We start from the raw sequence: 18,194 nt of genomic DNA on the forward strand, positions 1-18,194 counted from the left end.
ATTAGAAGATGGTGAAATAGATGATGCAGGATTTGAAGAAACACAAGAACAGGAAGCAATATAGAAAAAGTTTTTCAATCCTTTTTCTAAATAAATATAACTTAAATTCTTGACACATGCTTTTTTTCTTTTGAAATGTTTCTGTAAGGTTTGTTTTAGAACTGACATTTGAACATTAAAATTTTCATTGTCTTCTATAGAGAAGATGGTGAATTAGAAGATGGTGAAATAGATGATGCAGGATTTGAAGAAACACAAGAACAGGAAGCAAAAGAGGATGAAAAGCAGAAAAATGAGAAAGCCTACAGAAAATCAAGAAAAAAACACAAGAAAGAAAGAGAGAAGAAAAAATCCAAAAGGAGAAAACGTGAGAAACATAAGGTTAGTTAGAATCTACTTTTTAGTCTTTTGATAAATTTTTATGAAATATAAAATATGGAAAGTTAGAAAGTATATTATTACCTATTATGTTATAAAATATATGGATTAGATATTTTTATTTATGTAATTAACAGTTTTTCTAAGCATAAATATAGGAAATATCAAAATAAAGATTTAAAAAGTTAAATCTTAACTTGATTATTACAGATTAAAATAACGTAATCTTTTATGATAGAAAATTGTATGCAAGAATATTGGAAGGTTAAGAAAAGAATGCCATTCTCTACAGATACAGATTAACAGCACTGGCATTGTCCATCTATTCATTTATTTATTCATTCATATGTATTATTAAGTACTTACTGTGACAACCTCTATGCTATGTGATGGGGATTATAAAACTGGGTGAAATAGCTGGCTCTTATAGAGCTTACATTGAAATGGGAAGGAGAGAGGCAGTAAACAAATAAAAAACAAATGCTATCAAGAAAACAACAGGGTGCTCAATGGAGAATAATGTGGGTTTGGGATGGGGAAGAAGGGGAACCTATGCTGATAGAGAAATCAGTAAAAAGTTGGCAGCAATGGAGGGGTAGTTTTTGAAACTCCCTGAATTTCTCCCATAAAAATAGAGCAGTTAGGATAGCCAAACCAAAAACTCATTGACAACATCTATAAAAAAATGAAGAAACAAGTTATCCACATAAACCTCAAAAATACAAATGGTTGGGCCCAAATCATAGACAGCAAGAAGACCAGTGTAGTATTAGCAACTGTACAAATGAAGCAGAGGGAAAGTAAAGGGACTTACAGAAAAGAAATTGCCAGCAGGTCTTTACCTCAAATGGTGGAGTCCACACTCAACTTGGAAAGCTTGTGGGCCTGAGAACAGCAACAAAAACTGGGAGGGGGCTCTGCTACCTCCAGTTCACACATGAGTGTAAGATGACCACAGAAAATTGGATGGTGCTGGAAAGGTCTGGGCCTGATGAACTCCTGATACTAATCAACCAAATCCCCTTTTCTAGGACAGAGTTCTACACTGAGGAAGTAAATGTTGGGGATAGAATCTAAATTGAGAGACAGGTATACTTAGGGCCAAGGAAAGAAATGATCAGGTAACAAATGGGGGAAGGAAGCAAAAGAGGCATATCACAGAAAAAACAGCCATATTTTTGAATACTTCATGCTAACAATATAAGAGGTAACTCTAGAGCCATGAAGCTAGGAAAGCTTTCTTGGCTCATTCCATCCATTTTTCACATGAACAGCAAGGTAGGACTATGGTCACATTCCACAGATGTTAATAATAAGAAAAAAGAGAATAACAGAGAGAATAATAGTTTTCTAGGAAAGAAAGAATACCATAAAGCATATGAAAAATTTAACATAATATTTCAAAATAATAAGAAATTAAAACAATACAAGCTATTATCAAACAGCATAAATAGAATTTGGAAAAAAAATTTGGCCATCCAGGCAGAAAGACCAAGTACCTTATTAAGAAAAGAAAATCAGGTTTATGTAAAAATTTTTAATAATTTTATTCCAGAAGATAATGAAGTAACAAATTTAAATGAAATACTCAAGGAAATAAAGTGTGAACCAAGGATTTTATATCTAGTTAAATACTGATCTCTAAATATAAAGTCTTTAGACAACCTGTATATGCAAGAACTCAGGAAATATTGTGAGCCTTTCTGTAGAATCTATCGAGAACAAGTTCAGATAACCAAAATGACTGGGGAGAGAGAGAGAGGGAGTGAGAGAGAGAGGTCTGCATGCATACACATATTTACTTGTAAAACTAGGACTAAATGATGGGTAAGGGGGGCGGTATATTATGTATTGGAACATTACAACTGTAAAAAATGTCAGAAAAAGCAGAAGAATATATGGTAAGCAACATGAACTTGCTGATTTGTCTTACTGTTATTAACTGAGAGTAAAAGGATGTTACTTCAAATTATTATCATGGGGAATGAAAGAAGAAAGAAGAGGTTACTGCCTAATTTCAACATTATTTCTATTAGTAAATAAGTAGTATGCAAAAATAGTGACTATGGTTATTGGAAAAAGACAGTAGTATGAAGGAAATCATTGAAACAAAAATATAAGCCTCTCTATATACCAAAAGATATATCCCCCAATAATGCAAAATTCAACTCTAAGCTATGTACAAGAGAAAGATATTAAAAATAGTAAAGTTATACCAGGCAAATGCAAAGAAAGAGAAGGCAGAAGTCAAAATTTTGATATCTGAAAAAGTCAAATTTAGGTCAAAAAGTCATTGAAAGAAATGAAGAAGGGCGTTTTATAATGTTAAAGCTTATAATTTACATTGAAGATATGTTATTGATATTTTATATCTTCCCCAAAACAGCAGCTTTCATAAAGCAGGAACTGTAGGAACTGCAAGAAGGATAGCCAGAATATACTACTAACAGGGGATTGACCTGTATACTTCTCTTAATCCAAAGAGACCAATCGAGTGGATGAAAAGGTGGCAAGGATACTGAAGAGATATAAATATTATATATATTAAGCTCTGACTCCTGAGAATACATCTTCCTGTCAAGTACACTTGGACTATTCATAAAAATTGACCATATCATAGGCCACAAAGAAAACTACAATTAATTCAATAGAATAGAAATAGTACAAAGAGCCATCTCAAACCACAATGCAATAAAACTAGCATTAATAATAAAGTCAAAAAACAACAATGCCTTTCTATTTGGTAATTCATATACATGCTATAAATAGCTTGTGAAACATAGGGGAAACAGGTTAAAACTGCAGAAATCTCATGAAAATAACGATAAAATCTTGACATAGTGTCTATGGAATATAGCTAAAGCAATTGTTGGAAGAAAAATTATAGTATTAGTTATCCACAGCAATAAAAATGAAAGAAAAGTGAGTTATTATTAAATACCTAACTTGAAAAGCTAGAATAATAACAAAGCAAAACAAAACAAACAAAAAGGAAGTAGTTAATAAAGTTATAAGCAGAGCTTAATGAATTAGAATGAAAAATCAGTAGTTTTTAAAAAAAGTCAACAATGTATATAAATCACTGGCCAAACTAATCAAGGGGAAAAAAAAAGGAAAGAAAAATAAATTTAGACATGCTGAGGGTGAAATAACTATCAAAAAGAGGAAATTAAAACCATAAGATATTTATTTATGTTATTTTATAAAAATGAATATAAAAAAGAAGATGAAATAGATAATTTTCTAGAAAAATATTACCTGACAAAATTAATTCCAGAGAGTCAAAAAGTCTAAGAAATTTTTTGGAGACTATATTTTATAATTTCCCCTACTAGGACACACGAGGGTCAAATCTTTTCAAAGGAGAGTTTTTGTCAAACCTTCAAAAATCAGATCATCTCTTGCCATATGGGCTTCTTCAAAGGCTACTTGAGTGTCATCATGTTTTTCTTGATTAGGTTTCAAAGTCTGGGAGTAATTCTCCATAGGTCTTGGATCCACCCCCTGGGCTATTGGTTCTGCCCTCTCAGTCATCCTTCCTTTTTAATGACAGGTAGTATGAATTTGTAGCTGAGTAGTTTTCTCAGACTGCTTCCCTGACATGCGAATTTTGAGGGGATTCAATGGCTCTTTAGTAAATCTCGAAGGACAGGTAGAAATTAGCTGGTTGCTCAAAGAAACACAGAGCATGTTTGGAGGAAGTTACCCAAGTCCTTAAATTCTTTCTGTCCCAATTTTGAATATTTATAGGGTCACTATGTGGCTTTTCTGCTAATTAGTCCTTGAATTATGTGTCTTTTGCTCTCTTTACTCATCATGAAGTGATGCGATGGCATTTGTTTAAGAGTACTATAGAAAACTTAATTTTGACTTGAACTTCAGTACTTACCAGCCAAGTATATTGAAGGAAAAAACCCACCAGTGTATTATGTGTAAAATAATAAAAATTAAAAGCAGAATTTTCAAACTCTAAACAAACAACTCAAACAATACCTCCCCCCAAAAAAGGAGGAATAAACAAAAGCACAAATATTCTCAAAGCATATTTTTTCACTTAATTTTTATGACTTTTAATTACTCTCTACTATTTCCAGCGATTTTTACGTAGTTCAATTGCGAATTTCAGGTCAAAATTACTTTGCTTATATATGAGCCACAAAGTGTATATGTTCTCACCTCAGTTTTTTTGGAATAGCTGAGGAACCTTCCCCTTATGCAGAATCTTCTCTTTGCTGATCATTTTTCCTGAAGCAGTATCTTCCCTTGAGATTTGTCCTAGACAAGTCTTATCCCTAAAGTTTTTTCCAAGTGAAAGATTTTCCACAGGGCTGGAGCTGACTTCTGATAGTGACTAAGCATGCTTGATTTTTAATGGAAAATATTTATTAATATTTTAAACCCTGACAAAGCTTAGGTACTTAAAGTTGAAGATTTGACAGCATAATTGTAAAAAGATTTCTTCATATCACCTATCAAATCAACAAAAACAAAATTGATGACACCACAAAACCAGTCCCCAATTAGGAACAAAATGGAGGAAAGCAGTTTGTCTTCTCTAAAAGAGCATTTAAGAATGGAGTAGGGCAAAACAGATCCTTCCTCTTTTCCCTGTAGAAGCATCAGAGTTCAATGCAGCAAATTTTTATTGAGTTTGTATTAGACCTAGATGCTGGGAATGCAAGGATAATAAAATACAGAGCTAGTGTCTTTATTGCTAAGAAATTTAAGAACTCTTTAAAGAGAGTGCTCCACCTTGGAAGGTAATTATTTTGTCTAGATGGGGAGATTTGGTCACTTTTTTTTGAAATTGCCCTCATACTTGAAGAGGCTTACTCTTGATATTTGTCAGTCATTATCAATTACTTGTGGTTTTCATTTCACTTTTGTTCAATTTTGTGGGCTGGATTTATTTCGTATTTGTAATTTGGAGTGTTTTGGTATCTTTTAGTTTTAGGGTACTCATGCAATAGAATAAGAACTCCAAAGCTATTAAAGGTAAAAATAAATACATATTCTCCTCGTGTGCTAGGACCCTTTTTGGTGATGATGAGTCAATTTCACTTCCTTTCGGATTAGCTTAAATATAAGATCATTTTAGACCCCAGGGGTGCGTTATTTCTGTTTGGGCCAAAGGGATGATGAGAAAAATGCTGTGCTGAAGTCCCTGATCAGAAGGGAAGCTATACTTTCCCCCAAGAAAATCTTAGAGAAGTTGGCGTGGTGCTGGCTTTTGGAGCAAGAATTTTTCAGTACTGGAGTAATGTCACCTACTGGTTGGCACGTCTAGCTGAAACAAGCTTAGCTACTTACTAGTTAAATTTTCATTCCTTTGCAAATGTAACATATTTATGTCTTTTCCTTTCCTTCAGCATAATTCTCCATCTAGTGATAGTTCAGACTACAGCCTTGATTCAGACGTCGAACATCCAGAAAGTTCCCATAAAAAAAGAACTGGTTTCTACAGGGATTATGACATTCCATTTCCTCAGGTATTGCCTTTTTTTAATTGTGGTAAAACATATATAACATAAAAATCTACCATTTTAATCCTTTTTAAGTATACAATTTAATGGTATTAAGTATATTCACAATGTTGTGCAACCATCACCACTTATCCATTTCCAGAACTGTTCGATCATCTCAAACAGAAACTCTGTACTCATTAAACAATAACACCTCATTTTCACCTTTCCCCATCCCCCGGTAACCACTATTCTGCTTTCTATGAATTTGCCTATTCTAAGTACCTCATATAAGTGGAACCATACAGTATTTTGTCCTTTTGTTTCACTTAGCATATTTTTCAGGGTTTGTCTATGTTGTAGCATGTGTCAGAATTGCATTCTTTTCTAAGGCTGAATAATATTCCATTGTATGTATGTACCACATGTTGTTTATCCACTCATCTATTGATAAACACCTGAGTAGCTTCCACCTTTTGGCTATTGTGAATAATGCTGCTTATGTCATGGGTGTACAAATAGCTCAAGACCCTTCTTTCAATTCATTACAACATATACCTGGGAGTGGAATTGCTGGATCACATGGTAATTCAGCATGTAACTTCCTAAGGAATTGTCAAACTGTTTTCCAGAGGGCTGCCACCATTTTACATTCACACTAATAATGTTTGAGGGTTCCAATGTCTCCATATCCTTGCCAACACTTGTTATTTTTTTTCTTTTTTGGAAACAGAAAATGGGCTCTCATTGTGGTTTTGAGATATTGCCTTTTAAAGCGAAAAATAAATTTTCAGTTTTATTCTTCACTTTCTGGTATTTTGGAAAAAAAAGTTTTATCAGACATATGCTACAAATTTCAAATCTTTGAAAATAAAGAATACATTATGTATTAGTTTTCTAGAGCTAACATAACAAAACACCACAGACTAAGTGGCTTAAACAACAGAAATTTATTTTCTCACAGTCTGGAGGCTAGAAGTCCAAGAACAAGGTGCCAGCAGGGTTGGTTTTCTCTGAGGAAATGTAAGGGAAGAATCTGTGCTCTCCTTGGTTTGTAGATGGCCTCCTTCTCACTTCTTTGTCCTCACATGGTCATTTCTCTGTGCACAAGAACTCTTAGTGTGTCTCTGTGTAGATTTTTTCTTATTTTAAGGATACTGGTCAAATTGGGTTAGAGCCCACTCTAAACAGCCTCATTTTTACTTAATCACCTCTTTAAAGGCCCTATCTCCAAGTATACATTATTTTGTGCAAGGAAAATAATGATTCCCTGAGAAGTACTGGGAAATATTCAGGTCAGTGTGCACTTACATGAAAAGCCCCAGGGTTTCTGAGTTCTGGTGTTTGCCAGTCTGTCATTGTTCTTATCTACAAGAGCTCTATTCTTTCTCCCAATTTGATATTCCTAATCTCTTATAAATTTAGAAACCAAATTCTATTTTTGTTAGAGTTATTTCTATAATCTGACTTTCTGTGGCCACCTTTATAGTTGAGGTTGCTAAATGAACATTAAAAATAAATGAGGTTTTGTTAAAATGTCTTCAAAAAAGGAGGTTCAGAATATTTGAAAATAGTGGTAGCATTATTGTAATAAATATGTAGCTTTCTATGGGGCCACTGTGAGGGACAAGTTCAGTTTGTATAAATAATAGTGCATTGGTTTTAAGTGTCTCATTTTTAAACATGAAGTTAGTTATTTTTAATAAATAATATATCATTAATATAATGATTATTATATATCCCTGTAGATATAATGTTACTATTTTTGCTTTAAAAATCAGTTAAAGAAATTAAGAAAAAGGATTTATATTTATATTTATCCACATTTCATTTCCAGTGCTCTTCATTTCTTTGTGTAGATCTGAGTTTCAGTGTGGTGTCATTTTCTTTTAACCTGAAGTATTTCATTCAGCCTTTGTTTAGCATTTGACAGCAGGTTTGCTATCAATAAACTTTTATTTATTGGGCATTGTGTTTATTTTACCCTCATTTTTTATAACTTTTTATTTTGTCATAACTTCAGACTTACAGAAAGGTTGCAAGAATGGTGAAAAGCACTGCTATAGAATAGATCTTTCACCCAAATTCCCTAATTGTTAACATTTTTCCACGTATGTTTTACTTAATCCTTTATGACTCTTCTCTCATCTTCTCTTCAGAGGGATCTAATTTGCCTTTAAACCATCTATTAAGTTGTTTATTTTTAGTATTTGTATTTTTCTTTTTTTTTTTTTTTTTTGAGACAGAGTCTCACTCTGTCGCCCAGGCTAGAGTGCCGTGGCGTCAGCCTAGCTCACAGCAACCTCAAACTCCTGGGCTCAGGCGATCCTCCTGCCTCAGCCTCCCGAGTAGCTGGGACTACAGGCATGTGCCATCATGCCCGGCTAATTTTTTTCTCTCTCTATATTTTTAGTTATCCAGATCATTTCTTTCTATTTTTCGGTAGAGACGGGGGTCTCACTCTTGCTCAGGCTGGTCTCGAACTCCTGAGCTCAAACTATCTGCCCACCTCGGCCTCCCAGAGTGCTAGGATTACAGGCGTGAGCCACTGCGCCCAGCCTATATTTTTCATATCTAGAAATTTATTTGATTCTTTTCAAATTTTCTAAGTCATGTTTATTGTTTCCAGTTCCCTTCTGGAATTCTCATATTATCTTGTATTTGAAAATAGCAAAACAGATATTTTTAAATCTGTCATCACATAAATTCTAATATTTGGAGTCTGTATTTCTATTGCCTGTTGCTTTTGCTGGTTCTCTTTCATGTGGTCTTGTCTCCTCATAAGCCTGTTTTTGTTTTGTATTTTTTCTTTTTTTAAATTTTTTAAATAGTTTTATTTTTTTTATTTAAAAAATTTTTTTTGGAGACAGAGTCTCACTCTGTCACCCAGACTGGAGTACAGTGGCACTATCATAGCTCACTGCATCCTTTAACTCCTGGATTCAGTGATCTTCCTGCCTGAGCCTCCTGAGTAGCTGGGACTACAGGTGCATGCCACCATGCCTAGCTAGTTTTTTAATTTTTATTTTTTGTAGAGATGGGGTCTCACTGTGTTGCCCAGCCTGGTCAGGAACTCCTGGCCTCAAGTCATCCTCCTGTCTTGGCCTCCCAAAGTGCTAGGATTACAGGCATGAGCCACCATGCCTGGTCTGTTTTGGTTTTTTTCTATTGTGTGCTGGGCATTGTATTTGCAAAATACAGTGCATTTTGTAGAAATAATTTTAGGCCTAGGATAATGTTCTTTTCCTTCAGAGAGGATTTTTACTTGCTTTGGCCAGATCCCTGTTGACCTTTAGAAACTTTATCCCAATTTCAGGATTTGGGACTTTACTGGGCCACCTAGATAACTGAAGGCTGAGCCGTAGTCTCTGATTCTCATTTTGAGCACCCCTCATAATTGAGAGGTGGAGTTACTAAGCTTCCACTTTTTCCAAACTCTAGACTCCACCTTTTGTTACTGTAGCCTAATGGGATAGTCAGGACTGCTGTTAAAGTCAAAAGTGCCTTTCAGCTCATTCTTCCTGATGGGCTGATGCTCTCAGAGCAAAAGCAGCTCCAAATACTGCTCACTTCTTGGGATTTTCATCTACTCCATGGGTATTGGCCTAGTAATCCTTCACTAATTTGTTAGCTCTCTGATGTCTACAGAAGATTTAAGAAAAATATTCTATCTTTTCTACTTTTCTTAGGGGGACAACTGGTCTGAATTACCTAGTCTGCCATAAAGAAAGTTCAATATCATTTCCTCCACATATATTTTAGAGTTAACTCAATGAGAATTGGAAAATATTCTAACTACATCCTTAAAATCCCATTTTCTTAGATAATAGGTATCTGCTATGTAACTTCTACAATTGCAGGCGAAAATTAGAATGTACCCTTAACATCTTGCAGTTAAATTAGAGGACTTAATATAGCTCCCCTTTTCCTCATGCTTTTTTAGGGCTTCCTATTCATTTATTTCGTGTTTTCAGTGATTGCCAGGGAGCCCCTTTTTATTTTACAGAAAGCAAATCTTCTCCCACAGACATTGCAGCAGTTTATATAGTCCAATAATCAGTCAGCAAAGCAATCAGAAAAACTGTCTTTTGGTAGTTTATAACCTTTTTTATTTCTTTTATCTTCTCTCAGTAGGGCTCGAAAAAATACTTGCTAGACCCTTGCTGGTGAGTGCATTTTGTTCACTCCAGTGACGAGCATGCAAACCATAAGGAGGTATTCTTCTAGAAAAGTGGGGCTTCTCTATAACCCTTCATCCATTTAGTGCTTCCTTAGAGAGCTCACACCACATGGGTGTCACTCTGATCTGAATGTTAAAGACTTCAGCAGTCCATATTAGAAGTCTTTTACTACAGAAGGAGCCCTGGGATGGAATGTTTGCATCCTAAGGGGGCTATTAGAAATATTTGCAGCTAGAAAAACTAGGGAGGAGATAAATTGAAAGTATAAGGATAATTCTACTTAAAAAACATGGAGATTATTTTTATAAAGCTATGAAAATCAGAGAATTGAATTAATATTAAGAATTAAAAACTTTAATGAGAAGCATCTAATCTCCAGAGAAAAATTCATACTCATCCATTAACAGTAATCACTGAAATATTAACATAGTCACAGTTTTAATAAAAGGAAATGTAAGCATCATTTAACTAATTAATCTTCAACTTAATCTAAGCAGCTATTTTTTTGTTTTGCTTAAGTTTTCATAGTATCTTTTTAAAAATGTTGGAAACAGTGCCTTTTGGCTATAATTTTAAGTCCCCTTCTGAATTTCTGAAGTGCTAGACTGAGAATAGAGTATAAACTTTAAAAAGTACTGCTTAAACAAAAATCAGAAATCTAATAGTATTTTTAAAATTGGTGAGCCAATTAATTTTCTTGATTAGTTATGCATTTGTATCTATTTTATAATAATAAAGATATGTTTGTGCATTTAATTAAAAATACATAGTCTCATGTTGATATTTTACCAGGGCAGTACTTTTATATGCACTAAGGTAAATATGAATCATGGTGTGGGTTTTCCTAGATCCTCGAGTTGTAGTTATGTGCAATTTTCTTCTTGCTTTATTATAAAAAATTGTTAAGATATGACAGATCTAATAAAAATATTTCAGTGAATAGAGACAGACTTGGATATTATCATTAAATAAACTTCTTGGACTGAAGTATATTCTTTGCTTTTACATGCTTTAGTAAGGAAGCAATAAAATTAACAATGTTGTAATGAACAGTTTCTAATGAGCAATTTATTCACTAGATGTTTTTCACTATTAGGGAAAGCTCTATTTTTTTCTATTAGACTTTAGATATAAACATTTTCTTTTTATAAAATTTTCCACACTTTTTAAAAATTAAATACAATGTCATTTGAGAATTTTTCAATGTTAGGAGAAATAATGTTTTTCCACACCACCACCCCTAACCTATTCTACTATCTTTTCCTTATTTTCAAAAAGGCCTTTTCATTTTTTTAGAGAAGGAATTTATATACAATCATGTGGATTTTTAGGTATTTCTGTGTGTATGGGTATTGAGACATAGAATATGGAGAACAAAAGCTAAAGCATAAAGATTATAATGTTTAATAATATCAGAGTATCATTTAGCCTTTTGAACTTAGTGTTAAATAGTGTCAGATAAGTATTAATCAAGAGTCAGAACTAGTAACTATCTTTTTACCTTCTTTCTCCCAACTTTCTGGGGGAAAATAGATGTCCTGTATTACTATCAATTGCTATATATAATTGAAAAATCCTGATAATGATTGTTCATTTTCACTTAGCATGGACATATATCAGGAAGCTACATGACATCAAAGAAGGGTCAACATAACAAAAAATTTAAAAGTAAAGAATATGATGAATACAGTACCTACAGTGATGACAACTTCGGTAACTACAGTGATGACAACTTTGGTAACTACGATCAGGAAACAGAGGAAGATTTTGCCAGTCAGCTAAAACAATACAGACAAACTAAAGAAACGTCAAATACTACTTTAGGGTCATCATTTTCTAAAGAACCAGGGAAAAAACAGAGAATGAAAGGAGTTCAGCAAGGTAAGTTTGAACAATTTGTTTTAGAATATGAGAACCTTACTAAAACAGGTAGCTGTGTAGTAAAAACTTAGAAATTTCTTATCCCCTTCTCAAGATCAGCTTATTCTTGTGGTACCTAAATTTATTTTCCTTTATTTTTTAAACCATAAGAACAAAAAGCTACAAATATTTTAATCTACATTATATCTTAATATTTCAATTAAAATGGCATTCTCATATTTTAAAAGTATATAAAAATGTAATACAACTTTATTATGTTTTTTCCCTCCCTTCTATATGATGTCAATATACAGTTGTCTCTGTTACTGTATGTGTTGCTTTTTATTTTACACTAATAAGGACAGAACTCTAGGAACCTATTCTTTTATTAGGCTTTAAAATATGGTGTCATCTTTGTTATGCAAATGTACATAAGATGATGGACATCCTTTAAGATTGGAAATAAGAACATAATCTAAAGAGATTTCTGGAGTGAGCTCCTGTTTATGTGCTGTATTGAAGTGTTAATACATGGTCTCTGGAGACACCAGGGCAAGATGCCAGCTGTTGACAATAGGTGAAGAAACTATGGATCATGTAAGGCTCAAATCAACCTGAATTATTGGCTAGTGGATATGTGTGGCTCAAGAAAACTGGAGCAAGATGAGGCTGAGGTGAAGCAGTGAGCAGCCACACCCTATGTAACTATCCTTTAATTATCTTTGAACAAAGGAATGGTTATGAGTAAATTTGGTTATTTCTATGGCTTTAGTTTTTCTTGATTTCATAGCAAAATTCTTTTGAAAAATATGAATGCAAGCTTAGCTGAAATAAAATAAAAAGACTTTTTCTACATGTATGCTATTGTACTCAGCAAGTTTGTTCCTGGAGTCTAGACATAGTGGTATCAGGGATCATCCCACTTGGAGAATAGGGGTCATGCAGAGGGGACTTGCCTGTCCATTTTCACCTGGGGTTTTTCTTTTCCAGCTCTTACTTGTCCTTTTAAAGAATTGATTATTGCATTTTATTTTTGACATTCTTTTCCTCCTGAGTTATGAAAGTAATATATGGTCAAATGCAGAAAACTTTTCCTGTGTGTATAAAAGATAACCCAGCAATGATCAAAGATAAAACAAAAATAAATTGAATTCCTACCACCCAGAGATAATAATTATTGATATTTTTGGTACATTCTTCCAGAATTTTTATGACCATTATTTTCAACAAAAACTATACATACCATTGTAACTTGGTTTCTTTCCCCCTTAACTATAAATTGTATCTCAGTCACTTTCATATTAATGAGTAGGTTTAATAGCTACATTCTGGTCAGTTAAACAAATAGACCATAGTTTGTCTTCACCAGTTGTTAGGTTTGTTTGATAATAATGATTTGAGATTTAGGCTGCATCTATTTTTTTTTCCCAATTCTGTGACTTTGCAATAAACATATTTATATATAAACATTTTTTCTTAAGGATAAATTCTTAAAAGTAGAATTGCCAAGTCAAAATACATAGCCACACATTTGAAGATTTTTGACCCACATACCGTTGATATCCAAAAAGGTGATACACCAATTTATAATTCCCCTGCCAGGGTGTGAAAATGCCAATTTCTCTAATATCTATCAACAATGAATTTTATTATTCTTTGAGGTGAAAATGGACATGTTATTTTTAAAATTCTAATTTCTTTGATTTCTTTTAATGATGAGACATTTTTCCATATATTTATTGGCCATTTTGTAGGTTTTAAAGTAATTAGAGAACTTAATGGTTCAGTATGATGTTGGTAAAATGAGAATTACTTTGTATTGTTAACTTACTACCTTAACATATAACTTTTGTATTTGAGTATCTTTTTAGATACTTTTAAATACTGTGTTATTCAAAAGCAAAAAACAAGTATAATTTTTATTTGGAGAACTGTGTGCATAGCTATTCAAAATTATCAAGAGAAATTTGGTTAGCTATAAACTAACTAATTAACTTATACCTATAATGTCTTCCTTAAATGGAAATATAATATTTAATTCTCTTGAACGCAGAAAGGTTTGTTAATGATCTTATCCTAAGGAAAATTAAAATGAGTAAAATTGGATTTAGCTTCTCTAGTCATGTATGTCCTTGTTCCTTGCCTTCCTATGTTGTTAACGTCCCTTAAGAAATGAACAAGAAGCGGTACTCAGGAAGTAAAATGTTTTAATTAATTTTTTTCATTGAATCTAAAGAGGAGAAAAAGAATGCATTATACATTATAAACTATTAAAAATATGCTGTTCCTTGTAAACTAATAGATTGACAGGTATGCTGTTTTTCTATGGTATTTGAAGTGCATTTTAACTTTTTTTAGGTATTGAACAGAGGGTTAAAAGTTTTAATGTGAGTCGTGGACGTGGTTTGCCGAAGAAAATTAAAAGAAAAGACCGTGGAGGAAGAGCCAATAAAGGGCCTAATGTTTTTTCAGTAACAGATGACTTTCAAGAGGTACTGAGAATTTATTTATATGTAAGGCATAGAGGAGCTTTTCCATCTTTTAATCTATTTGGTTGCAAAGAAAGCATTGTGATTTTAACACTACTTTCCTAGTAAGTGAGAAACTTACAGATCAGATCAAATGAGTATAAATAAACGCCAAAAAAAAGAATTGTTTTTTTAATTAGTCATGATACTAGTAGAGAGGTACAAATTTAGGTGATTTTGAAATAAAAGTGATATGTTTGAAAGAACCTTAAAATAAAATTTATATGTTTAAAAGCAACAAACATATCCTCTGTTAGTCTTCTGTTGTGCTTTTCTTTGCTAGGATTCATTTTTCCAAGATGCAAATGGCAATAAAATGCTAATAGTTCAATGTGTAGCAGGACCAAGAAGGGAGGCAGTGGTAAATTAACTTACTATTAGAACTGAGAGCATTGAGAGAGAAGAAAAGGGAATATAAATGGTTGGAAAGATAAATTTGTGTATTAATACCTTGCATATAGTTGTAGATATTTAATAAATATGTGTCGAGTTGAATTCTGAACACGTACATTTCAACCTTGTAGTGACTATCTAGATTAGAGTGGTCCAATTCCTGTATTTTACCACTGTTCTAGTAGGAGTTGATTGAATTATACAGAGGCAAGTGTGGATTATTAAGCTGCAACCTTGAGTAAGAGCTACTATAATTTGAATAGGCTTGGTTTTCTGATCTCTCAATTTAAAGATAACAGGCAAAGATTTCTTAATATATACTCCTTAGTGTGCTGTTTAAGGAGATGTTAACAGATATGACCTTAAAAAAAGAAGTTCAGGCTCAAATAAATTTGTGAAACCTAGCACATGCCACTCTGCTTTTGGAGATTCTTAGTCGACATTAAGGTATTGAAGATTCTGAGCAGGTTAGGCATAAAGAAGCCCATTTTATTATACTTTGTTCAACTCATCATTTTAAAAGTTTGCTTGACCATGAACTTTTTTTCCTCCCCCCACACACACCAGTTAACATTCACTAAGCTACTCACTGTTCTATGGAATAGCAGCTTTGGAATTATTATAGTTATTATTATTATTTTAGAATTTCTGAGTGACTGAAACCTGCCTGTCCATCTTCTAGACCTCTAGACCAGTAGACCTCTAGAATGTGTTGCTTTTCCTGACTCAAACTAATATGAATGTAAGCCTGCTCCTATACTTCCACCCTATACCTAAAAAAGAATTAACTTCCAAGAAAGTATGACTTGGAGCAATTTACTGCCTATCTTTGAGCTTCAATTTGCTTAATCTGTAAAATGAGAGCATAGTATTAAATTAACTCTGAGTGCCCCTTCAAGCACTAACATTTTAGATGTCTGTAGATCTGAGTTATAATTAAACAATTCTTTATAATGTAATAGAAAAATCAAGGTAAAATACATTACGAAATATATCAGTTTATTGGCTGTCATGAGAGACATTTCTTATGATTCCAGAAATAACCAGGAGTGTGTCAGAGCCCAAGGAAGTAGATCATGTTCAGGAGTGGTCTAGGGGAGGCCCAGCCAGAGTAGAGTGAACATGCAGGCCACACTGAAGTGGCCAAAATAGCTCTGTCTCCATCCTGGGCCTTTCAGGGACTGTGAGTTTCCCCAAAGGCCAGATAAATTCAGGAGTACCTTCAGGTCAACACTAATTTTTTTGAAAATTCAAGGGTAGTCGCAGAAGCAGCAAACTTTTGCTGGATTGTAAAGACTACTTCATTCTATTAGCCATAAAACTCTTAAATTTCCTTAATGTTTATAGTATCTATTAAATTTTCTATGAATACATATTCTTTTCCTGGTAGATCCTTTCATTTCCATATATGTGTGTGTGTGTGTGTGTGTGTGTGTATTTTTTGCTCTTGTCCTTTATATCAATATATCTTCTAAAGTAAATAAATTTTTGAATGACCAAGTATAGTAGGTAGCTTAGATTTCCTTCCCTCTGTCTTTCTCTCCTTCTCTCCCTCATTCTTGTATTGTGTTTTATTAGCAATAGTATGATATAATGCAAAGAACATGGAGCTGGATGACACAATACCTGAGTTCCGTCCTTAATCTGCTAACTTGCCATGAATCCTTTGGCAAGTCACTAACTTCTCTAATCATCAGTTTTCATATTTGTCCAATGAGGGTGATGAACTAGATTAATTCTGTAGTTCTTCCAGCTCTTGCATCACAAGAGATCTTATAGGTGGAGAACATTTGTGGTTCCTTTTTAGGCCTAAACTTAAAAGGCCATATCTTCTGGACACTTAATATTGTTCTAAAAATTTATTTGTTAAAAGTTGTTTTAGATTTTCTAGAATACCTTGATTATAGTCAGGTTTCCCATAATTATGGATATTGAGATACTTTCTGCTCATTTAAACTGAACTACACTAAAAAACAACTCCCCCAATCTTTTATTAAAACAATGAAACATTATTAAAAAATAATGCAAACAGAAAGAGTGAGGTACTAATGAAGCATAGGTACAACTTGTTGCATTTTTCAGGGTTTTTCTGTGTGTGTGATTACCTAATTCTTTTTAAGAGTTCTGTTCCTCAAATTGGCTCATTGACTTTGCAAAATGCACTTTCTTTGGCTGCTTATTTTATTACAGCCATGATTTTTTGTACAGAAGGCATATGTCAGCTGGTCATTTATATCCACTTGTTCTAAATTAATTTATATAATATAAAAATGTTTGTGAATCAAATTTATGTAGATTTAAGACCTTGTAAATGATTTTTTTTGGAAGCTAGGGCATGCAAGAACACATTTTAAATGATTCTATCAGTATATTATAAGCAATTTTATTGTGTTTTCCTGGGGCAAGTTAGATATATTTTTAAAAAGAGCCTCTAGGATTGTCTGTTTGTTTGGTATTCTTGTACCTTTTTCAAAATGCTTATAGTAAAATATAATTTCAGCTGTGAGTGCTGAGAATCAGATTTCAGTTTAGGTATCTATTGCCTCAAGTGTTTGCTGTAAGGCAATTTCCTGTTTTCTGTAGATGGAGCTTTGTGCTATATCTTCTAGCAAATTAAGGGAAAAGGAAAAACTGAAATGAAATCAGAAGAGTAAATCATTATTGAGCTCCTGTCATGTGCAAGGCATAGTGCATGCCAAGTGCTTGAAAAACAGTGTTGTTTTATAGAGTTCATGAATGTAACTTACTACATTCAGCATGGCTAAGCATCATACTCTGTCCTGTTACTCAATCAATTTATACTTGCAGCAAAAGTTGAATAGGAGAACTAAAGAAAACAAGTTGTGCTGTGAGATTTCTTTTTTTTCCTTCCTTCCTTCCTTTCCTTCTTTGCCTTCTTTTCTTTCTCTCCTTTTCTTTCTTGACAGGGTCTTGCTCTCTTGCTCTGACTAGAGTGTAGTGGCGTCATCATAGCTCACTGCAAACACAAACTCCTTGGCTCTACAGATCCTCCTGCCTCAGTCTCCCAGGTAGCTGGGACTACAGGCATGAACCACTATGCCTGGCTAATTTTTCTATTTTTTGTAGAGACAGGGTCTCTGTGTGTTGCTCAAGCCGGTCTCCAACTCCTGGCCTCAAGCAATCCTCCTTGGCCTCTGAAAGTGCTCGGATTATAGGCGTGAGGCACCTCACCTGGCCTGAGATTTCTTTTTCTTAATTCTTGTTCAGAATTATTTTCACTCCAAAATCAGTTTTCAATATTTTCTTTGAAGCATATCTCTGGAAACACAGGAACTGAACAGTGAAGTCCCTGAAGAATCTCAGAATATGAACAAGCACCAGCTCTCAGCCTTGAATATAAACCAACATCCGTAACTGGCATCACTCATATT

The 18,194-nt window shown here is 33.5% G+C and overlaps 1 protein-coding gene across 1 annotated transcript in view; it reads left to right on the plus strand.

Moving 5' to 3' along the window:
• The first annotated feature begins 204 nt into the window (after nucleotides 1-204).
• ZC3H6 (zinc finger CCCH-type containing 6) overlaps nucleotides 205-18,194 on the plus strand; it is a 31,857-nt gene continuing 13,867 nt past the window's right edge. Inside the window, 5 exon segments of the mRNA XM_012656769.1 lie at nucleotides 205-341; nucleotides 344-381; nucleotides 5,748-5,867; nucleotides 11,626-11,902; nucleotides 14,240-14,373. Coding sequence (XP_012512223.1) covers nucleotides 233-341; nucleotides 344-381; nucleotides 5,748-5,867; nucleotides 11,626-11,902; nucleotides 14,240-14,373 — 678 coding nt within the window. The 5' untranslated portion in view covers nucleotides 205-232.

The sequence above is a fragment of the Propithecus coquereli genome, unplaced genomic scaffold (genome assembly GCF_000956105.1).
Source record: "Propithecus coquereli isolate 6110/MARCELLA unplaced genomic scaffold, Pcoq_1.0 Scaffold519, whole genome shotgun sequence".
Lineage (NCBI taxonomy): Eukaryota > Metazoa > Chordata > Mammalia > Primates > Indriidae > Propithecus > Propithecus coquereli.